The sequence below is a fragment of the Ceratotherium simum genome, chromosome 9 (genome assembly GCF_057802395.1).
Source record: "Ceratotherium simum simum isolate JZ-2026a chromosome 9, ASM5780239v1, whole genome shotgun sequence".
Lineage (NCBI taxonomy): Eukaryota > Metazoa > Chordata > Mammalia > Perissodactyla > Rhinocerotidae > Ceratotherium > Ceratotherium simum.
The window spans coordinates 66122840-66148279 of NC_141908.1; the positions used below are offsets into that span (position 1 = coordinate 66122840).

Genomic DNA, 25440 nt, shown 5'->3' on the forward strand with positions numbered 1-25440 from the left:
TCTGATGAATTAGCAAGCATCCAACAGATGCTCATTGTCAATGTCTTGGCTTTATTTTGATCTGTGCCCTGTCACAGAAGCTAAAAGAATAGTTCCCAATGGCCATGATCAGTCATGATGTCCAAAGGGAAACTGAAGAAAAGGGAGTTTCACATATTATGCTTTATTGCATCCTCTCTGGTTCACATTAAGACATTTTCAATATAACTCTGAAGTTTTACCTTAAGGCTTTAAAGCATGTCAGGGCCTATAGTTTATTTGTTTCTCCCTGTGGAACTTAACAAAGTACGTTACACATGTTAGGTATTCAATAAATTTTAGAGGACTAATTTGCAAATGCAAAGTAATAACATTAGGAACTGTAAAAGTGGGTTTACAAAAATATTTCCATACTTTACATAAGTTCAAATATATATTTAAATTCCTCTGAATATATTTTGTGACAATGCAAAATATTTTTTTCAAGGAAATAATCCATATTATACATGTCACAGTGTGTTTTTAGAAAATGTTGACAATATCCTGATATCATAATGGGGTATTGTTTGTTCTTAGGAGTGTCCCACATCTCTTCCTTACCACTGTTTTTTATTTCTGTGGACTTCATCATTGATTTACTCATTCATTTATTTAGTTCAATGAGCATTTGTTTAGCATATTCACTAGACTTGGGTTACATGCTGGAATTTGAAATATAAATTAGCAGTGTATCCACAGTGGAGGGTCTTAATCCAAGTTGAAATATAAATTGAGAAGAGTGAATAGATTTTAAGACATTTGGAAGGAATAATCTATCAGGATGGTGATTGAGAGTTCAAAATCAATTGTGATTCAGGATTTTAGAGCAAATGTTAATGGGAAAACTAGTCGTAGAGAAGGGGAAAATAATGATTTCTGTTTTAGACATTGATGAGTTTGAAATGCCTTTGGAAAATTTAGGCGGAGATGGTCCAATGGTTTTAAAGGATTTATTAATGAGAAACTGAAGTAATTTTTTAATGTCTACCTGAGTGCCATAGTTTAGTAAATACAGCAATACATCAATAGATAGAAAGATTAGATAGACAGACAGATAGAGAGAGTTCTAGGTACCATTATACAATATCTATCTATCCATCTATCCATCTTTCTTTCTATCTTTACTAACAATTTAAGGATGAATTGTTCAACTCAATTTTAATTGTAAAATTGTCTAAAACTCTAATACAGTGAAGTTTTAGTAATAGGACTTTTTCTTAAATGAAACCTTAAATGTATTCATTCATTTATTTTTTATTATCTACTAACTACATAAAAGCAGAAACCTACCAGATTGTTCCTTAGTTTTTCTCCTTACTGCCTGAGAACTCTAGTAGTTCTCCAGAAGGTATTTTTGATCTTTGAATATGTAATAGATTTTAATTCATTTGTTTAATACTATGTTTCCTGATTGACTATGTATTCCATGAGAGAAAAGGACTTGGTTCTTTCTTCACTACTTTAATCCGTTGCCTAGCAAAATGCATGGCACATAATAGGTGTTCAATAACTATTTAGTGGATAAAGGAAAGAATGATTGAGTGAAGTGTTACCTATTAGTCTTTATTCTTTTACTCTTGCATTAGACAAATAATTTAAATGTTAATTACATAGCAATTTTTTTCATTGGAAGTTGAACTTATGTGATTTTTTATGAACTTTAGACCCATCTGAGCTGACCAAAATATGCCAAAGAGCTCTGTAATGTTTATTAATTTACTTGGTATTAATATTTTTACTTAATATGTACAGTAGAAGTTTCTTAACTTGTGGGGAGTCATGGACCCTTGAGAATATGATAAAAGTTAGGAAACCTCTTCACAGAAAAACACAACACACCCAATCATACAAAATTTTGCATTACATTTCAGAAATGTCAAGGATCCCTTTAAGCTCATCTGAAATCTCTGGTGTTTTTGAGTCCCAATTTCAGAAAATCTGTATAATAAAAATCTCTTTTCCTTCTGATCAGCTCTCCTTCCTCTTCATTAATTCATTTCTTTGGACCAGCATCTATCTTACGTAAAGCATTGTTCGATGTGCTCGTGGTATGGTGGTAACCAGGACACTCCTCCAAAGAAAGGTTCCTCTGTTCTCTAAATTCTGGTTTATTGCCTAAGCAACATCAGACTGAGGAAAATAAGTAATAACAACAACAACAATACCCATCGGTTATATATAAGGTGGCAATAAATTCCCATTTGTTGAAGACAGTCCTGGCTTATACCTTTTGTCCTGGTGAAACAGGCCACACAGTCCTGGTCACACTCCTTTCACTCTTAAAAGTGTCTATTTAGATGATAAATTATATGTCCTTCTTATTTATGCAATACTTGCCAGCACCAGGAACTTCTAAGAATTTTACATTTATTAACCTATTTTATACATAAATCTGAAAAACAAAAACCCAGCTATAACTAGAGAAGTAATCTTTTGTAATAGGAGTCACAGAGTGATTTTAGAAGATATGGTAGAACTCAAGAGGCATAAGTATTATTTCTTACACGGCATTGAATTTAGAGAAAATAGTTTTCTGCAAAATGAAAGTCTTAATACATTATGAATTCTCATGCCCTATATAATTAAAAAATTTTTTTGTCAATTAAAGCTGCATTTGAATTGATTCAGAGGAAAGAAATTTCTTAACATTTTTTTAAATTTTTAAATCACGTAAGCCATAGTCCTATCAATTACAAACATCAATTTTAATTTTGATACTTAGTGACTAAAAAAAATACATACTTTAGAATGTATGTACAGAGAGCTTTTTGATACTCCATTGCTGCTATTTTTGAAAAGAAATTTCTTTTTGGGATAGGGGACATTTTTAAAGAACCTGTCTCATTGTGGTTATATAGGAGGGTGATATGATTTCATGCTACATGAGATGATATGCCTTAAATTTTTTCTGGCTAAAAGGTGAGATTAAAGTACATGAACTACGAGAAAAACTACTTACTAATCTACTCAGTCCTACATATTGCTTCGCTGTCATGTTGCAAAGTCATCAGTAAACAGAATAGGGAAGTCTCAATGAGTAGTACATTAATTTTAGTACATTTAAATTGCTTCAGTAAAATGTAGGTATTGTGTAATATATTAATTATCAAATATTTGGTGAATTTGATATTAAGAAGTCTTAATTAAAGACTCAGAAACCTTTCTGGATAATAATTCTTTGTAACCAAACAATTTTTAATATCATAAAATGGATCTTTGCTTCCTTCTTACTGTTTAATTAATCTAAGCTTGGGAAAGCCCAGCATGAAGTGTAAGTGTGGATAGGGGCTCATTTGCTCGTGTAAATATTTCTTGACACAATCCTGCCTTTGAACTCTAACTCACCCCAACTCACTTCTTGTCATTTCGTTTACTAAATTGTTTTCTTCCTTTTAGAACGGGACCTGTTCGGAGCAGAACCTTTTGACCCATTTAACTGTGGAGCAGGGGATTTTCCTCCAGACATCCAATCAAAATTAGATGAGATGCAGGTGACTATTTTAACAGATTGTCCCATAAATGGTTTTTGTCCTTTTTAATATGGAACTAAGAGAACGTTATATATCAAAACTACCCTTTCCTTAAATTATCACTATAAAAACTTACTTAAAATAATTATTTTAAAATAATAATATACATTTAGTCCTAAAAATACTCCACAGTTGCTAAGGATATGGTGTGTTTTGTTTTGTTCTTAATGGTGCAATTTACAATGGCAACAAGATAATTTTATACAAAATTACATGGATTCTAATGGTTCATTATTTTGAAGTCCACAAATTAAAAGGTCATTGCACTAGATTTATGAGATTTGATCTCAGTCAACAATTATGGATTTCAAAATTGTGAATGAGTGGATGAACCAAAATCTTTGTAAGAGTAAAATCAGTCTCTCTTAAAAGAAGCATTGTAGCTGTTGGTCATAATTTCTGGGCTCTTATTGAAAAAGCAGACACCCAGTGACAACATTTTTGGGAATGTAGTTCAGTTGGGTTTTCATTTCTCTCTCTCCCTTTTATTTTTCAATTCTGAATTGTTCTGGAAGTTTGAAGATATTGGTTTTAAAAGCTTTCTACAGTGAGCCATGATTAATAAACAGTCTTATAAGCACTAGAATAAAGTCTTCTCTTTATATTTGTCCTTTACATTTTGGTGAAGTTATTGTATCTTATTTTTCATCAGAAAGACTGTATATGGTAGAATGCAGGCAAAGACCAATTATATGAAGGTGATTGAGAAGAGGAGGAGAAGAGAAGGAGTCATTTCCATTTATTAGGGCTGGGTTAATATATTCACTCTTTATGCTTCATTTCCTGGAAAAAAAAAATTAATGGGTGGATTCTAATCTTCCAACATTGGTAAAACACTCTTAGAAAGATAATATGAATACCCTTCCACTCATTTTGGACTGCAGCTATGAGGCAGTCTTCTCTAGGTATTATGTGATTTTCCTTCTTGTTCTAGATGTAATAATGCCTGCACTTTACAAGTTGGATTATTTAACATATGCCTTGAGGTTTTCAAAGATTATGTTAAAACAGCGTTTCTCAAATTGAGTGATTCACAATTCCCTTTTACATAAAAAGTTATTTTAAATCCTTAATATTGACTTAAATTGTTATTAAAACATTTCTTTAAATATTTACAAGAAAGTTATAAACAACTTATCCTTATAGCTCTTAGGCAATTATTAATCCAAAACTTATAAATTAAACAAAAGCAAAATTACAACACCTGATAAAATTCAAATTCAGAACTTTAATATAATAGGATGGATGATGTTATTTGGCTGAAACTAAAACCACCAATATCAAACATCTTCAGCATGTATCCCGTTTGATGGCACAATTTCCCCACCTCTTTTCTATATTTCAAATGCTACAAACTTTCACTCAAATCATGCATGATTATTTAGTGAAGTCAATTCCTTTCCTTTTTCATTAGTTTTATCAATGAGGCTTGTACTACTTGGGACTAACGCTCTTGTAGGAACAAACACAAACATGTGCACTGATGTAATAGTAGTTGTTCTCAAGGGTTATGCAAATTATAAAGAGTACTTTCCTATTCATGTTTTTTAGATTTTCACAAAACTGAAAAGTTTTCTATAGATTTTAAAGAAAGCCTACATCTCCAGACTTTTGTAGGAACCCCGTTTGAGAAACACGTTATTGGTACGATTTAGTGATGTGTTAGTCAAATAATGTTAAGCTGTGGTAGTTTTGTATTTATTTTTGTCATTTATAATATTTTCTTAATGTCTTTTTTATTCTTTTCTGCTTTCATGATGGGTAGCGCCAGAGATGGTTGGTATATTGTTTTCATAATAATTTTAAACAACTTACAACTTCTTAAAGCTAAAACCTTAATGTTTGCATGCTTTATTTAATAAATATTCAAACAGCAGTTTCATATGGATATGTCTGATTATTAGTCGTGTTTAAAGAGGTTTTATAACCCATATTTTAAAGTTGTTTTTTCAATGACTTAGTCACTATTGCATTGTCCACCTCATTGCTTGTCTGTTTCTTTTAGTCCAAAATTTACTTGCAAGGTCATTTTAACTAAAGTAAAATAATATTTTCTTTATCTATAGTCTATGATGACATTTGTTATTAATCTTGTTAGCCTAATTAATCTAATACACACATTTAGCTACTATTTTTATCTTTGCATATAGTGTAAAAAGTTAATACAGTATGATGGGTTGTATAAACCATATTGAGTTAATAAGCCTAGTGAAATATTTGGTTTTCCTCTTTCATTTACAAAGGATATCACACAAATATCTCATGCATGTAAGAATTTAAGCAGAAATGTTAAGCCAAATTTCATTATAAATTATTAGAAAATTAGATATTTATTTGAAATCAATAATGTAGTTATTTGATTTGACACAATTTAGACTTCGTGGTACATGTCACCAACAGGCAAATAATATTGATAGCACAGAAGTATACCTTGTAAGTTATAATAATCTAATACATTAAAAAAGAAGCATGGCAAGTCAATGAAGGATGAAAGAATTTGTCATTAAGTGGCGTTAAGTCAATTGGTTAATAATTTGGGAGATCAATTTACAGCTGAAACTTAACAGCAAATACCCAAATAAATATTAGAAGCATTAGGCAGTTTAAACTGTTTTAAATGCAATTGAATATTTATCAGACTTTTGAATTAGAGGGAAATTTTTATAAGGACAAGAAAAATATGTACATAGAGTCTTCTATAGGAGAACTTCTATGGTTCTTAATTTTCTCTGTAAAAGTATATTAATATATCACATACACATAATTAAAGTAGGTAGACAAATGATTAGGAAACTAAACAGTCAACAGATAAATAAAAAAGCAGTAGGGGGCCTGCTCGGTGGTGTAGTGGTTAAGGTCCTGCACTCCATTTCGGTGGCCTGGGGGTTTGCAGGTTCGAATCCCAGGTACAAATCAACACACCACTCATCAAGCCACGCTGTGGCAGCGTCCCACATACAAAATAGAGGAAGATTGGCAACAGATGTTAGCTCAGAGCCAATCATCCTCACCAAATAAATAAATAAATAAATAAATAAATAAAAATTAAAAAGCAATAGTTCACAAAAGACCGCAAGTAGCTAACATAGATGTAGATATGTTCAGTCTAATCAAAGAAAACATACAAATTAAGTAAAGAACTATAAATGCTATTTTAATCTAGCAAATTGAACATTTTATTTTCTTATCAATAATCAGTGCAGGGAAAGTGTGATGAAATAAGCACTCTAAGTCATTGCTGGGCCAGGGTCAGTTCATAGCATCCCTTTGGAGGGTAACTTGTTAATACTTGTATTTCTATTTGATATTGAAAACTTTAATACAGTCTATTCTGTGGCAAAAATAACTATAAATGTGGAAAATCTCTATGCACAAAAACATCCAGTCTACTTTATTAATAATTATAAAATAGTGGAAATAATTAAATTATATTAAAAATTTATAGAATATTATATAATCATTAAATTAGTTTTACAGGGACTCAAAATAATATAGAAGTTTGTTCTGTTAAGAGTAAAAAAGAATATACAAAATTATACATAATATATATAATACAGTTAAGTAAATAATAAAATTATAATATATAGTTATTTATATTATTAAAATTGTTTAAAAAAATCTATACATAGAAAAAAAGAGACTCAAAGGACATACCTCAGTATGTTAACAATTGTAGCATAAGAGTGTTTTTATCCTTCCTTGATATGCTTTTCTCCCTATTTCAAAATAAAAAAATTCAATTGGGCAAAATATTTCATACAAGAAGTATATTACTAATAATATATTAATAATAAAATCATTCTGTTGTGTGATATTAGTTTATGCTAATTTCCATCACTACATGAGTAAAGCCTCATTTTGATTCAGAGGTTTAAAATTCAAGAGGGTATGGAAACCTTAGAGGGATTCAGAGTCCATTAAATCATGATTTACTAAATGAGACCCAGGAGCAAAGGTCAGAAGATGTGTGGGAAATTTTGTCTTAGGAGGAAAGAAAACCCAGGAGCCATTTAACAATGTGTCTGTTGATAGGGGTGATTAAGTTAATCTCAGGTGACTCCGAAGGATCCTTATAAAATCACCACAGGGGTATTCTTGTAAGTGATACACAGACTTTTTTTTATTATTGAAATAGTGATCGACCCCTATTTTACTTTAAATGCTATACTGCCTTTCAAATAATGAAACATATTGATTTCATATTGATTTCAAACATATTGAAACAGTATTTTCAAGGTAATTGAAGTGATAGTGGTTTAATTTCAGAAAGCACTGATAAAATTTAAAAAACACTGTATGGGATCAAACCTTCCCAAAGGTAATATATATCCAATTATCTATGTATCTGTGTATATATCTATCTAATATACCAGAAGATGACATAGTACCCAGATCCTCAGATATCCAAATAAAATATTTTAAAAGACAGTTTATTTACAATATTTTTCAATTTAAAGTACTGACTTTAGTAAGTATGTGGCAACTGTTTAAAAAATATGCATATGTATGACAAAATATTTCCTCTTGTGATAAGAACAGGCTTTTAAAAAATAAAGGTAAGTACTCTGGCTTTTACTCAACTAAATGTGATTTGTTAAGTACTGGGAAGAAGTTGTGAAAAACCCTTGCTGTGATGGCATTGCTATGTGGTCTTTGTGTTGTAGACATAGTGAAGAGCATTCTCGGAACATTAATAGCGATTAAGGTGTGGCTTACAGTTTTATAATGATTTTCGTCCTCTATATGATAATGTTTACATTGGATTTGTAATAAGATAAGTACATTAGTTACCTGTTCTAAATGAAAATAATTTTGGGAAATGCAAAGAGATACACAATAGGTTAACACACAAGTAGATACGGTCTAATTAAAACAAAACACAAAGCAGACAGCGGACAAAAGCCTTCTCTTGGAAAGACATTTTCTTTTCCTCATGAATAGATTGCTGTCTACATTTCATTTGCCAATAATTTGTCACCTGACCACCCAAACTACAAATTACCTCCCTGAACAAAATTTCAGTTCTTAGCAAGAAAGAAACGTAGGTATATATAGAGAGAGACAGAGAGACAGAGAGAGAGAGAGAGAGAGAGAACACTGCCACACTGCTTCTACAAGGAAACCTAAAATGTGGCCTTCAATTCCACTGTTTAATGTGAGTCTGTGCTTTTGTAGGCCAGCATGCACAGATTACGGGCAAGGGTGGGGTAAGGGTAGATGGTAAGACCAGAGATAGCCCATAGTTCCATTATTTTATGCAAAAAAGAGAGCTTGGAGTAGAGAAGCACAAACTCCTTTGCCACTAACTTTTAACTCAAAATCTTAGGGGCGAAAAAAATATTCTCGGTAATTGTGTACTTACTCTCCAAAAATCAAAAGCATCTTAACTTCCAGAAACATCTAAAACATGCTAGGAGAAGTGAGATTCAAAGCAACAACTTGCAGCTACAAGGAACAGCAGGACTAGTAGGGGAAGCTTTCTCCCTGGCAAAGGAGTCTGCAGTTCTGTATTCTACATACGACATGGCATTGCGTTTACTAAATCTATTTACCCAGGCTCCGGACAGGGGTAACCAGGAAGAAAAGGTGAAAACTATCAGGCTCTCTTGAACCTTCCATCAATTTGAGGTCTAGCTATCTCACTTATATTTAAATGAATATTGGTCCTTAAAGCCAACAGAGGGATGTAAGCTATAGTAAAATGGCATAATTAAAAGACTTTACTGAAAAAGAAACATTCAAGTCTTAAAACTACTTAATTCCATATATTTCTGTTTTCTTCAGTCTTTCATGCATGCTAACCTCACATATATTTAGAGCATTTAAAGTGCTAATGGGCGTGAAGAACTGCCTGGGGTATACACCTATATAAAAATTTGACAAGCCAACATTTGACATATTATTTCTAAGTTGATCAAAGCATGAAGATTTCAACTTCTGTTCATAGAATTTTTTATATACTGATTTTTTTTTTTTTTTTTTTTTGCCGTAAGCATTTCCTGTTTTAATGATTTTACTCTGTTTTACAGGAGGGGTTCAAAATGGGACTAACTCTTGAAGGCACAGTATTTTGTCTTGACCCGGTAGACAGCAGGTGCTGATGCCAAGAAGAAGAGATCCTGATTCATGTTAAATTTGTTTTATATACGTATATATCACTTGTTATTACTTTATGACAGCTATTATACATGTGCCAATATATTTTTGAATATCTAACTTTTTGAAAATTATTTCAGTAAAATTTCCTCGTACATTCACTGTTGATCTGTAATGATTTATTTTAAAAACAACTTGTTGAAAAGTAAATCATACTTTTATGTTCCTTTCTATCTGTTGTAGGTGAATTTATAATTGAAAGACAAATTATCCAAGTATCTGCCTTGTGTCTGAGTTCTAAATAATTAGCATCTTGAAATTTGTGTTCATTCTCCAGGCTGCTAGTGTATTATTGATTCCCAAAAGTCATACTTTAATGATACCTTTGAAAGTCCTGAGGAGACATACCAATATCAAAATAAATATGTTCTATATTCAAACCAATAAATATGTTATTATTCATTAGACATATGCCATTTTATGTATTAAATGTTGTTCATATCATTGGGAAAATATAAACTTTGAATATAATGCCACCAGGACATTTTTAGCAGGTAAAAATAACAAAAATATAAATTCCAATAAAAATTAAACCAAACATATTTAGAGTATTTATTAGTAAAAACAAGGTAATAATGTTAATTATTATGAATTTTACTCTAAATATTTTATTTACTTCATAAATAAAGTTTGTGGGGAAAAAATGAAAATTTCTCTTTACTAAACACTTAAAATTTAATTTCTAATGAGATAAGTTATATTGCTAAACATCTAAACATCATCTGATCTGATGTTTCCTAAAAGACATTTGAAATGTATGCTGTTTATGGTTGCAATGTCTATTACCCATATTTCCTTTACCAAATATATTTTTTCTCACTGAATAAGATTATCCAATATTTTCTCCTTTGATAAAGACATTTTCTCAGCAAAGCTTATTTTGTGATGCTCCCTTAGGTTTCATACTTTAAAATCTACGGCAAGTATTCTTTGCGAGTCATCAATAATATTTAGCAAATTTAATTTGTATTTGTTTTGTTGAAGGCATAATCTCATTTTTCACAAAAATCAAGTTGCTGCTTAGTAGTCTAACATGAACAATAAAATTTTCTTGCACCTCATTCTTGATGTGCCAATAAACCCTGACCTTATAAAAAGGTTGTTTCCTATGCCTTTGCCCATTACGTACAGACTGTAATTTGTACTCACTCCAACAAAAATGTATGGTTAAATTTATAATGTGCTTCATCACATTATGAGAAAAATGAATTAAATTAATGAAAATGTGAGCTTAGATGGGAGGTAGATCTCAAAAAAAGATTTTTCTTTTACTCGTGGAAAATTTCATCAAGTGATAAAGGTACATTTTCACTAGGAAATGAAATCAAATATGCTTATGCAATATTATATTTGTATGTATCTTCATAACGTTCTATAGTATATATAAGCCTTCTTGTTTGTTTTCTATTATCTGCTAAGTTGTACCTTAATTAGAGGGTAGTAAATATTTCATAAAGAAGAGTCTTTATAATTTTGTTTGTCATATAGTATTTTGGAATTTGTATAATGAGGATGTTTAGAAGCCATATCAATGGCTTTTTTTAACAGATAGAATTTGTATTTTTATTGTACTTTAAAAAGCTTTATGTAATAGGTATATATTTAGTGGCCATTTATGGTTAACACAATAGAGTATACTAAAATGGTATTTGCACATTTAAGATATGTTACTTTACCAATTTTTAATGGTAATCAATTCTACTACTGGCATGATTAAATAATACATAATTGGTCATTAATTATGAACATTTATTTCACCAGTGCATTTTTTTGAAGATCCAGTTGAAAATTGTATTTCTATGTAAACTCAATGATATGTTTGATTTTGCCAAGAATAAATGATTTTAAATAAATTGTATAATTTATTCATTCAATAATCTCTAATTAATTTAGACACATTCTGGAACCAATTACATAACAAATTTTCCTGGTCATAAAATGGAGTCAAAAGAAAAAGAGAGAGAAAGAGAGACAAAGAAGGAAGGAAGAAAGGAAGGAAGGAAGGGCTTTAACTTCATTTTTTACAGCCCACACACATTTTAACTTTATGAGCAAATATCATTCAGTTGTGAAAACAGTGGACTTGATCCTGCTGGTGAGAGAGGTCATAATTTGGTTCCTTTCACAAGAAGCATCTGGTGCAATAAGTGTATTATGTAAATATCTCTTTTCAAAATTGAGAGTCTTTTTAGCCTAGTAATAATACAAAGTGTGTCTTGGCTGATAGTCTTAAAACGGTGGACTTGATCATAGGACTTGAGTTGTGACTAACTGGAATATCATGAGGAAGTTTTTAACCTATTCAAAACACAATGTCAAGTATTTTAAAGACATACGGGACTCACATGCACAGCCTTTGCACACCAATGAACGATTCATCAATCCATTCAAAAAAAATTATTTATTACTCATTCTGTATGAATAACATGTATTATGTGGGTAAGAAAACATCTACTAAGTTTGCTAACAGATATTAAGTTGAAGATGACCAGATCCTTGCCTTCAGTTAGCTTCTTGTCATAAAGGAATAGTAAGGCAAATATGTGAATTAATAAATAAAAACCAATGTGTATTAAAGTACTGTGTGAACCAAAACCTTCCCCCAAGAACACTTATGTTTAAATTTGGGTACCTAGCACTGGCTAGTGTCTATAATCTCAGGTATCTAGTATGAGACTTATCAAGATAGGCCAATGGCAATAATTTTCCTCACCTCTTCTTGTTTCTTATGTTTTGGATTTGAATTTTTTTCAAAAAACATTGGTCACGTTATGAGAATTCCTTTCCAGTAGAATTTCTGATAGATTTTGCATTGTTGTATTTCTAAATACTGACTTTTTTTTTACTTTTTTTGATGTTCTTAACATAACCATAAAAGAAACTGGCTGTTAATATTTTTCTGTTGCAATGTTTCCATATATAGTTCCAAATTCAATATTTATTCATGATTTTGGATTTCAGCCTCTGTTAAATTACTTGAAGAATCTTGAACTATATTTTGACAACTAAATCTCAGACTCCACCTAAATGACACCCTTTATAGGCAGCTAACACTCTGTGGAGATGGGCGTGCCTAGTATTGCCCTCAGACCCCTCTGTCTCATGCCGGAAGGGCCTAACTTTAGTGTCTTTTCCTTCCTAGATAACCTCAGACAAATTTCTCAAGAACTTCCTCCGCCAATGCCCCTCTCATAAATTTGACACAAACCTTGATTCTTACCCCCTTGCTCCATGTCTTGATCTTATGATGTTAAGGTACAAATGTAATGCACTTCTAGAAATCTCTCCCTTAAAACATATTTTCTCTGGAATTCAAAGTGGGATTCCCTTACTCTAGTGAGGAGACCACCTCCTAAAATAATTTATGGTCTTATTTCCTTGCTTTCAAGTGAATTTTTATGAACTATGGATGATATTTCAATAGCAGAAGACATTACCTTTCTCTGGATTCATTTATTTTCACTCTAGCTCATGGATTCTAAGTCACATTACTCCCAAAATCATAGTTAAATAATATTCAAAAGATGCTATATCTAAGGAGTCGAATTTAAAGGCTCATTTCAAAATTTTCTGTGTTACACGATACATTGAAATAGCTGAATTTCTTATTTCTATATCACTAACATTGGGTTTTGTGTCAGTTAACAGTACCACCAAAACCGTATAACCAAAAATTTGTAAAAACTTATCTTATTTACCTAAGCCACATTTTTGGCATTCATTCAGATGCACAATCAAAATTCATTGAACCAAGCTTTCCAGTTTGCAAACAACTCTATGGGCACTTTGCAACATGCATTAAAGCTGTTAAATATTGCTGTTTTCATCTTCTACCTGGCCAAAAGATGTAGGAGTTATCTTCTTAAAAGAATTCCCCAATACATACCAGGCCTAATTAAGTTCTCTATTATAAAGGACATTCTGAAATTCTATAGTATTTTCTCTGTAAATTGTACTTTATCAACTTAGGATTGATAGATTTTGCAAAAAGCAATAAAATACTTCCTTGGAAAATCTTTTTAAGATATTTTTAATAATTCTTTTAAATTTTCTGTTTATTCTCCAAAAATCTTGAAGGAAGTATTGCCTTGACATTTTTGTATCCTCTTTGGTGCCAAGCACAATGCTTTATCCATAAGCTTTCAGTAAAAGGTTGAATGATTCTTTAGCATGCTTCTTGCTAGTTATGTGAACTAAAACTTTGTATGCTCTCTGTGAAAGAAAAGAATCACGTGCCTTCCACGTAAATGTTAGAAGATAACCACTCTGTCTTCTCTGATGGAATCTTTACTATTATTTTAACTTTTATCTTCCTGCAGCAATAATTTACTAAATAAAGATCTTGACAATTCTCTAAGAGCATATAACAACCACCACAGAATCATAGACTAAGGAAATCTGGCCCAACTGAGGGAGGAAAAGCAAATGATTATTGAGCTTCAATGAGGCTGTGAATATTCAAAGTTGAATGTTATATAATTAAGGGACATTCCCTGTACTCAAGGGGGTGAAGAACTATATTTGTTGAGCATGTCTATTAAAGAATAATAGCTAAAGATTCAACTGTATCTTTCCTTGAATCCCATATTGTGATCACATGGTTTTTATTGGTTTTAAGTATTTTTAAGTTCATTTATTTGTCCTTAACTTTTTATTGTCCTCTTACTTCAAGTGACATTTCACAAGAACATGTTGGGGCCCTTCCCAGTTGACTACTCCCTCCCCTCTGTCTGGCCAGACTGCTGTGTTCTAGTCTGTTCCAAAGGTCACTTGTTCCAGTTGAAATAGCTGTCTGGATGGCCTGGATATAATCCAGATACTGGTTCTTTCCTGCAAAGAAAGATGTTTGTTTCTTGGCTACATTTTGAAAGAAAAAAATAAAAGAATTTTATGTCTAAGTCTACTAATAGTTGGAAAAAATTAATGTAACTCTGGGACTAATTTAAAATTATTATTTTCCAGTGCTTTGTGTCGCTTTGCTTTTTTATATACTTTTGAAAATCAATTGTTTACTATTGGTATCATTAATAATTGGTATTATATAGCTAAGTATATGTGAGAAGTGTATGCGGAGGGATTTTGGCAAATATGCTAATTTCTCTCACACACATACACAAACACACTCTCACTTCATTTAGCTATTCAATTCTTCATTTATTTTATTCTTGGTATCTGCTTTAATTGAAGAAAAAAACTTAATTTGTACTAGGTAGTACAGAGAATGGGAGGAGACAGGTAGTGTGGGGATAGTCATAAATATTCAGAGATATCAGCTAACCCACACTTGGTAAAGTGGCTGTGCACAGATATTTGCCCTGTTCATTTTTCAGACGATTTGGACCATTCGCAAGCTAGGGAGTAATACGTATGATGCAATTATGTAAAAAGCTATTTCTACAGTTGATTCCTCTTTAATTTCCCCTACTTCTCTGGTAATGCCTACAGTTTTAATCTTTTCTACATAAAAGGAATTAAACAGGAACATACCGGAGGATAAGCTGGGCATTTGTTTCATGACTTCCTGCCATTAATGACAATTAGCAAAACAAATATTTCTTAGAATCACTTGAGTTTGAAAATTACTAAACCATACATTACTTGAATTTTTAAGTAGTTAAAAAAAGATTACTCATATAAACTACATTTGCTTTAGAACAACTCAGTCTGATTTATAGGGAACCACTGAAGTAAGATTTAAAACTGTATGATGTTACAGTTACAGTTACAGCTCTAGTCTGATCTTCGACTTTGGAAAAGTCCTGTCACGGGGTTCATGAAGTTCATGAACATCAGCTATTCTTGGCATAAAAAAGGAAGAAAGTCTTCCAAATAAACCAAAGATAAAAAAAATTTGTCATAGAAACCACATATTTCATCTTTTATTTACATATTAGTGATAAATAAATATTGAATCAACGGATCCTAGGTAAATAGGCATCTGTCCAGCAGTAGTCCTGTAAAAGAAGACAGCAGAGACCACAGAACTGTCCCGGCCTTTGTGTCTGTTTATTTTCTCAAAATCCGTGTATGGAAGTCTGTCCCTTTATAGAAAAGTTGAATGCAAGGCAAGCGTGGTTCTAAGATTCTCTCCTTTTTCAATCTTGCCTATTCCTAGGGACACATTGAAAGACAGATCTCAGAGCGTATTTACGTTGGAGAAATGGGGCCTATGCTTCTCTTCAAAAGTATTAATGGCTTGCCACATTTTCAGGTTGACTTCAAGATAAATGATGTCTGTCTCAAAGGAATTCAAAGGCTCTGCTGTTTCCAAGTAAACATTAAACCTTGAAAATGCCAGCAAAGAAATGTTGGAATGAATAAGATAATAGTATTTTGAAATATCAAAACACAAGTGTTCTTAAATATATTTACATGGAGAGAAATATTTAGGTTCACAGAGAATTTGTTACGTTTCTGGATTTTATAGGAACCTGCTTGTATGTGCTTAGATTTTATAACGAAGCCTTTATATGTGAGAACATGAATGTTAGAATACCTTCTCGAAACGTTTTCAAATAAAACTTGCCTTTGACATATGTTGAGTTATACTCCTTTGTGTAGATTTTTTGGTGAAGTTTTTCTTTTGCTCCACCTATAAAGAAAAGAAAATTCAGAGAACATAAAAATCCCCAGCTTGCTCGTTAAATATTCCAGAGGCAGCAATTGTATATCTCATCACTCTGCATCCCTTCCTGAAGCCTTAATCATAGCGCTGAAGCTAGAGAAAACAGCTGTCCTGGAAAACCACAAAGGGCTTGAGTATTTATCTCTGTTATGCAAATTGATCAAATCTGTACAAACTTTTACAAGTTATTTTACCAAAAACCCTAAAGCACTACCTCCTTGTTAGCAAACAGTTTAATTTTTTTAAAAAGAAGCAATCCAACAATGTCTATCTGATCAAATAAAATTAATTAAAAGCTTGTAGACATAAAATAAAGTCAATGAGACCATGGAAAGCACATGAGTCATATGACCTAGTTGAGTTTATTTAGAACACACACACACTTACAAAAATTTGAGATTCCATCAAAACCAGATTGTTTCCCGCACTGTTCCCCAACTAAAAATTAGAAGGTCAAAGGAAAATTGGACAAAAATGTCCCAAAAAGCAATACTTAAAAATTGTCTACCAACTAACAAAATAAAATAAACGGAAAAGTAAAAGGATGACCATGTTTTATCATTTTGAATCTTACATATTAAAGGCTGTTCAACAGTGTTTTTATCCTATATAATATGTAATATTAACTTGCATGTAATACTTATCTTTTTCTTTAACAATCATCAGGAAAATTGCTCTAGTGAATTCATTTTTAGGATGTAAAATGAAACAATGTAACTAGGATTTAAATAACACACAGAGCTATTTTGGAATGTGCTTGCTCTCAAGAAAGGCCAAGTGAGATTAAAATAAATGTGTTAATTGATTATTGTTCTTCATGAGAATGAGCAATTTCAAGCAGGGAGAAACTTCAGCTCTGTTTCAAAAGGTCAGCTGTGATGGTATTTAAGAGGAAAACTGAAGTCACATTTTTAATACTTAAGACAGATGCTTTATGTTAAAAGGCTTCTCTGACGAGGTCCTTTTGTGCTGACTAGAGTCTGTTCTCCTGGGTGGGTATGGACTGGAAGAAAAAATAAGTTCTTGTCCTCCACTGCTCCTTTTATGTGCCTTATTGCACATATTCTGAAGGAACAATTGGAATTTCTGCACCTTGGCTGCACCTCCACTCTGGCTATGCTCCCTTTCCAGCAAGAGAAGTCTTTATTTTTTTATGCATTTATACACAGAACTGAAGTTTCTAGAAATATGATTCTGAATTTGGTCTAAGCCAATTGTTAAAGTAGCTTGGAGTATTCAATTAAAATTTTGGAAATGTTTTACAGACGTCTTTCTTTTTCTTTCATTTGCTAAAGGCTAAAACATCAAAAGAAAATAGTATAAATAATGAATATATATTGGCAAGAATCAGGTATATTTATGACTGCCAAAATTTCAAGATTACTGATACAGATTGTGGTATGTCTATGTGGCCAGAAAGATCATTGTGAGATGAACAATCTTTTCCATCCAGCACTCATCATAGAATACTTTTTGGTATATGTGAAACCACAAGTACATCAGTGGGAACTTACTTGTATGGAAATACTGCCGTCAAACCACTAATCATGGCAGCCAGATTTCCCAGAATAAAGCAATTGCTTTAGAAATTATGCCAACTACTTGGGTTAAAAATACGGTTTCAAAAATTGCAGATCAGTATAATATGGAAGGGTTATTAGCAAACTATAGAAGTGTGTGGTTCTGAAGTAGACAGCATTGAACAGCAATTTCATGATGACTTTTATTTTTCTTAGATATAGGGTCTCAAACAAAAGACAGTTGCAAACACCATCAGTTATACATTCAGTGAAGCTGAGGTTTGCATCTAAATATCTCTATTCTGCCTAAATGAGTCTTAATCACAAAATACGAAGTCTTTTTTTGTGTAGAATATAGGTCACCATATAGAAACATTTTCTTCTCATTTTAAAGTGCATACTTATTCAGACGTTTTCATAAGTTGTTCTTGACTTTATTATTTGACACTTCATAATAGGTGTGAATTAATATGAATTAGAGCCAAGGCAATTATGAATATAGAAAAATGTGATTTCCATTTATTTATAGCATTATTCCAGACAGATTCAGGATGAGAGGCAGACAGGCCCCCTATGTTTAAGACCATGTAAGAATTTTGTAAGAACTTCAAATTTTAAAAACAAACAGAATACAGGGGCCGGCCCCGTGGCTTAGCGGTTAAGTGCTTGCGCTCTGCTGCTGGCGGCCGGGGTTCGGATCCCAGGCGTGCACTGACGCACCGCTTCTCCGGCCATGCTGAGGCCGCGTCCCACATACAGCAACTAGAAGGATGTGCAGCTATGACGTACAACTATCTACTGGGGCTTTGGGGGGGGGGGGAGGAGGAGGATTGACAATGGATGTTAGCTCAGAGCCGGTCTTCCTCAGCAAAAAAGAGGAGGATTAGCATGGATGTTAGCTCAGGGCTGATCTTCCTCACAAAAAAAAAAAAGAAAAGAAAAAAAAAGAAAAAAGAAAAACAAACAGAATACAATGAATGTGTATATATTTATAAAATATGTTTGTTTTTTATATCCAGATTTTATAAAAACAAATTTATGAAATGAGTTTCTATTTTTCAATTTTTATGTACATTTCTTAATGCTGTGTAATGCTAACTTGTTCTACACAATGTTTTTTAAACTAGCTTACCCATATAAATGATGCTTTTTTTGGATCCCTCTCCTACTGATTAGCTCTACATATGGTACTATTGACAGAAAACTTCATCCAATATCTTCCATGGAGTTAATTCTGTAGAACAGAAATCACCTAGCAGTCCTGTGATAAAAGGATCATTTACTATCAACTGTTCTAGCTTAGGTTTTTCACAGTGTACATGAAATAGCGTGGATAATTTGACAGAAACTTCTGATTATTATGTCATAACCCTTTATTCCTATATTTGTAAAAGTGCAACATGGAATAAGTGGGTTTCTATATGAATCCTCTAAAATCCACAAGTTGTAGATATTCTCCTATTGAAATAAACATTTCAAAATATCAAATCGTATGACACACTTTGGATTGTGTTTGTTATATTTTTAATTTTTTGACTTATTGATAGCATGAATTAAAGCATATTCCTCTAATTGATAGTTGCAACTTTGGTTCTAGCTTCTTTTTATAATGAAATTTATATTCAAGCATAGAGATGACTAATTAATTATGTGTTGAGTTTCCCAAAATAACTAATGTTAAAGTATTCTGAAGTTGACTTTGAAGCACTTTACTTTGAAGCAGAAAAAAAATAGTATAAAATGTTAGGGCTTTGGCTATTCTTGATATCTGCTTCTTCCTAACTAGAACTTCCATACTAAATAATAATATTTCGCTAAAATCCAAAATACTGACAATACTGATTGCAGGCAAGGATGTAGCACAACAGAAACACTCACTCGTTGCTGGTGAGAATGTAAAATGGTACAGCGACTTTGGAAGACAGTTTGGCAGCTTCTCACAAAACTAAATACAGTCTTACCATTCAATTCATCAGTCAGTCTCATGGGTATTTATCCAACTGATTTGAAAACTTATGTCTACACAAAAACCTGCGTGTGAATGTTTATAGCAACTTTATTCATAATTGCTGAAAACTGGAAGTAACCAAGATGTCCTTCAATAGGTGAATGTACAAACAAACTGTGGTACATTTGTGCAATGTACTTCCATATAATATTATTAAGAATGAGCTATCAAACCACGAAAAGACATGGATGAATCTTAAATGCATGTTTCTAACTGAAAGAAGTCATTCTGAAAAGATTATATAGTGTATGATTCTAAGAATATATCATTATGGAAAAGGCAAAACTACAGCCATGGTAAAAAGATCAGTGTTTGCCAAGGGTTTGAGGAAGGGGAGAGGATTTAATAGATGAAGCATAGGAAATTTTTAAGTGAGTAAAACCATTTTGTATGATACTATATTGGTGGATAAATGACACTGTGCAGCATATGAGTGAACCTTAATGTATACAAGTTTTAAGGGATTATTTAGGATATTGGAAGATCCCAGGATGAAATGCAGAGGGTAGCAAAACAATCTAACTGTATTACAAAAGTATGAAACAAGTTCACTGAAAGGGGTGGGACTAAATGTGCTGACGTAAGTAACCTTGGAAATGAGTGGGGTCTGCAAGACTAAAGGCAAAAGGAACTATACATAAGCAATATATTATGGTTGTTAAAGTTGTTTCACATGGAAGTATGGATTCATAATTCTGATACCGCTATACATGTATATTGGGACTGAACAATTAAGTAAACATATGGCCAATGGCAGGAACTAGGTTTCTCACTGTTGGAGTGGAGAATTACAGGTAAGCAGAGGAAGAAGGCTAGAATGACCTATGTGGAAATGGATTAGATTTGGAGACATCAATAAAAACCCATGTTTAGCTTAACATAGATAAAAATAGCTACATATAGAAATATTGATAGATATATGTATATATACTGGTTAGTATACACACATATTGTTCCCTGCTTTGTCAGCTGAAAGGATATAGAAGCAATAACACCCTAGTGACAATGAGTACATATGTCACCCAGATCATGGTTTCTAATACCATTCTTCAGCGAAAGGAACCAGGGCTCCTCCTTGAAAAATTGGCTGATTCTAGGATTTGGGAAGAAAATATACAAGATGAGCCTGGAGCATCTTGTAGCATCTGAAAGTAAGGGACTGATTAAAAAGAAAAGAGAACTACAATGATGGGATATATCAAAGGGACACAGGAGTCAACTGAAATAGCTTCCAAAGGCCAAAGATAGAAAAATTTGAGCAAGAAAATAAAGTAGAATTGGATTATGATCCAAAGTTACAAGTAAATATCCATGAGTTCATATTGATTGAAAGAAGTGATTGAATAAATAAGTAAATTGTGGAGAAAAGATAAATATCCCATTTGAAAGAATTCCAAATAATTTGTGTCGATGCTTTGCCTTCAAGGGGGTGAAGCCTAACTCCCCACCCCTTAAGTGTGTGCTGCTTATAGAGAAGTGGAGTAGAGTATGGAAAGGTGGAAAAGAGTATAGTATCAAAAGCAGGGAAGAGTTAACTTTATGGTGGAGAAGTCTCCACCATAGATGCTACCCGTGACATGTGACCAAGGTTCACATCAAAAGTGATCAGTCATGTTGATAGTACGCAATCTCGAAATGACGTGATGAAAATGACACTTTATCTCTGAGGATTTCTTCCCATAAACCACAACCCTATCTAACCACGACAAAATAACATCAGACAAATCTGAATAGAAGGCTATTCTACAAAATAGTTGAGTGCTACTCAAAACTGTAAAAGTCATCAAAAACAAGGGCAACATGAGAAACTGTCACAGTCAAGAGGAACCCAAGGAGACTTGACTTCTCAATGTAGTGCGGGGTCTTGGATGGGATCCTAGAACAGAAAAAGGAAATTAGGTAAAAACTAAGGAAGCCTGAATAATTTGTGGAATTTAATTAGTAATAATGCGTCAATGTTAGTTCATCAGTTGTAACAAATGCACTACACAAAACATGTTAACAATGGGGGTATATGCGTGCAGTACACGGGAACTCTCTGTACTTTCTTTGTGATTTTTCTGTAAATTTAAAGCTGTTCAGAATTAAAAAGTTTATTTTAAAAAATATTAACATCTCCTTTGATATATAGTAACCTATGTGTTTGCTGGCTAAAGTTTTTTTTTATTAAGATAACACTCAAAATATTAAAAAAGCAAAATATAGATATAAGAAGAAGAAATTAACTGTAGAAGTGCCAGTTTTTCTCTAGACCTAAGCACTAGAAGAAAGGCCTAGAAAAAATACAAGAGAACTGTGCATCCGAAAATATAGAAGTGGTGATAATCAAACCAGAATTGAATGGGCATTAATTTTACAGGAACTCAACAGAAATATGAGATTTCTCTAAGTTGTAGAAATATTACAAATGATATTTTCCAATGCCATTCCAAAGATCCTGTTTATTTCATTTCAAGAGTTAGTGTCTGCCAAGGGTGAATAAAGACATCTTGGGGGATAAAAAACATAGGACGATACTTAATGTACTTAAGGTCACGGAGAAGGAAAGACATATATGCTGATGGGTGGTCATAGATTAAAAATGCAAAAAATAACACCAGTGAAAGAAAATGAATATAATCTCATTCATTGACAGCAGATACCACATAAATACTTTGAGTAGAGCAATGTTTTGAGGAAAGAAATATGAAAGTGTAAACATAATACATTATATTTGCCTTTAAAAAGATTTTAATCAAGTTGGAGATATCAGATGCTCATACTCGAACAACTCAAGAGGAATTAATATAACAGCTGTGGAAAGGCCTGCAGACTCAGGTCAAAGTGACTTCTACTTGTCGATTCTGTTGAGTAAATCAATCCAGGCCAGGATGTGATGTGTCAACAACTGACTCTCAAGTATCAGTGGCAAACAACAGTGTATTTCTCACTCACGTTACATGTCCATTACAAAATGCTTAGCTGTTCTGCTCCAAGGTCGATCTACTCCAGGCTGAAGAAGCTGTCCCTAACTGGGGCATTACTGATCTTGTGGTAAAGGGAAAAGAAGCGTGACCAGCCCATGCTGACTCTTAACACTTCTGCTTGGCAGTGGCACACACGGCTGCTGCTCAGAAGTGAACAGACATTATTTCATTGGCCAAAGCAAGTACACGCCTACTCTTAAGTTCATCAGGAGAGGGATATAGAATGGAAAACTACAAGGAGGGAAACAAAATTTTGCAAGCATTAATATAATCCATGCTACTTATCGAATACCTCCAATACTTATTAAGTTTGTGACTTTGGAAGGAGTACTTAATATCTTTAAGCCTCAGTCTCCTTATATAAAATATGAGCAGCACTTAGTCATGCAGTTAAGGATAAAATGAAAATGAATATGTAAAGCATCTAAAATTAGATAGGAACTTAATAAATGATAGCTATTATTATAAATGTCAAATGAATGTAAAGGTACTGTTACAGCGATAAGATTCTTATGCCTCAAATAAGTCTCAGGCAATAAAAACAGAGCATTAAGGAAATTAATATAAAAGGGCTTAACCCTGTGTTTCTTTTACTGTTTTATATATCATCAAATGACTTAATAACAGATATTGTTTTGATGTATTTTTTCAGAATAATTTCATTTTGTCTGCCCCATAGAATGTTCTGCAATTTTGAGCTGCTTGTTCCATATGATATCTTTGATGACAGTGAGATTCAATCTTTCCAGGATTGGATGTCCAGAACTAAATAAATCATAACAAGACCTACATAATTGAAAACAGGGATGTTGGTCTAGTGAAGGGCTTTCCCCTGCAATAGTGGCCATTGGCGTGGCTTTTGAAATGGGTCTGTGTCTGCCAAAAGCCTTCGTGCTGAGCACGGCTACAGAACCAAGAATCCCACAAAGTATAATCCAGGTGGCCTTACTGGCGAGCCAAAAAACAATGTGCTTTTTCTATGGTTTGAAATGTATCCCAAGGAAGAATTCAAACCAAAACCAAAATTGGCTAAAATTCTTAGAAAATATGAGCTCTTGGGTAACTCAGATATGCTGAACTGTGAAAGGCTGCTGACGAACTGTCTGTCCAGTTTTGCTTCCTTGAACATGGTAGACATGGAGTAGAAAGTAATTATATATTGCTTAAGCATACCGTCTTTATCCTTCTTACTCTTGAAAATTTGAATATTTGGGTTGCATGACTCTAAACTCTTCTGATACTCGTGTTTTTACAAATTCTTTCTCTTTCACTAATAAATCTCCTTTCACATTATCCACTTCTGCCTGGATACTGTTAAATCCTTACATTTAATGTTATTTTATGTGGTATCTTCTGCCTTTTCATCTAGCTACTAAGTGCTTACTGACAGCAACTATAAAGTATACTTTTTTACGACTTTCAGTGTCTAACACAGTACTATCATAAATAGAATGTACTAATAAGCATGTGTTTTGTTTATGAACTCTCTCGTCTGCCTGCTCTTCATTTTTCTGGGTTTTATTCCTATCATATCTACAAAATTATATTTTCCTCAAAGGTAATTATGGTGTGAAGGTTGACTCAAGGAAATATTTGATCAATTTTAATTGAGGAAAGAAAAGCATTTTAAAATATTTTAAAGTCCGTCGATGTGGGACCTTGCTAATTTAAATTTGCATTTGTCCTACATAATTCTCTAAAAACATGTGTTTGAGGCGTTCCCGGGGTTCAAACTACCGAGCTGCTCTCCTTACATGAAGTTAGAATGGAGCACACATACTTTTAGCAAAAATGTGGGAGATTGGGTAAAAGAGGAAACTTGAGAATTATTAAAGAAAGGATTACCCAGAAGGGAAGATTTACAGTAAACAATCTTAAACTGGGCTTCAGATCAGAGAAATAAAAGAGGATGAATACAGGAGAGGCTGCCGAATTTGGACAGTTTGAGCAATAACTTAATAGGGATCTCACGAGCTTTCACAACCAGGAGAAAAGATCCGCAGCGCAGCAGGTTTTTACATGTGGATGAGCCTGATGGGAAAAGACCCCACTTCTCTGGAGTCCTGGGAAGAAAGCATGGCACAGGGGGCCTATGGCAATTCCAAGAATCAACACCTGGGGGAAGACCTACACTTTGGAAAGTGGGGCATTGGGAGGTGAAAGCCAGATTGACAACAGGGAAATTCTACTCCATGTTTTAAATAAATGCTAAAGTAATTAAGATGTGACAATGCCATAGGACGAGTTCCCTAGGAAAAAGACTCTGAGATGTATATTTGCATGCAGATGGTTCGCTGGGGATTGCTCTTGGTAATGACACCTCTGCAGGAGTGAGAGACGCTGGACTGGGCAGAGGGAGATGTTGAACTGTGACGCAACAATGACTTTAGCCATCCAACAGTGAGCTCTGGGGCTGGAATGATACTTCAGAGGTACTCTGAAGGGAGGAAAGGGGGCTGTACTGACTCAAGGATCGGTAATTATATGCAGCTTGCTTTGAAGAGTGGCAGTTGCTATGGGTGAGGCATCTCCCTTCAGCCAAAAGTAATTCCTGAGGAAGGACTCGACTATGAGCCTTTAGAAGGCAACAATTCTGGCAGCTGGGAACATGACTGCC

The 25440-nt window shown here is 33.1% G+C and overlaps 1 protein-coding gene across 7 annotated transcripts in view; it reads left to right on the forward strand.

The window, feature by feature from the left end:
• GULP1 (GULP PTB domain containing engulfment adaptor 1) overlaps nucleotides 1-10111 on the forward strand; it is a 287155-nt gene extending 277044 nt beyond the window's left edge. For all 7 annotated transcript variants that reach the window (XM_087435476.1, XM_087435469.1, XM_087435472.1 and 4 more), the window contains 2 exons: nucleotides 3415-3509; nucleotides 9578-10111. In XM_087435476.1, the coding sequence (XP_087291602.1) occupies nucleotides 3415-3509; nucleotides 9578-9649 (167 nt within the window). In that variant the 3' untranslated portion in view covers nucleotides 9650-10111. The remainder of the gene's footprint in view (nucleotides 1-3414; nucleotides 3510-9577) is intronic.
• Nucleotides 10112-25440: the final 15329 nt, after the last annotated feature.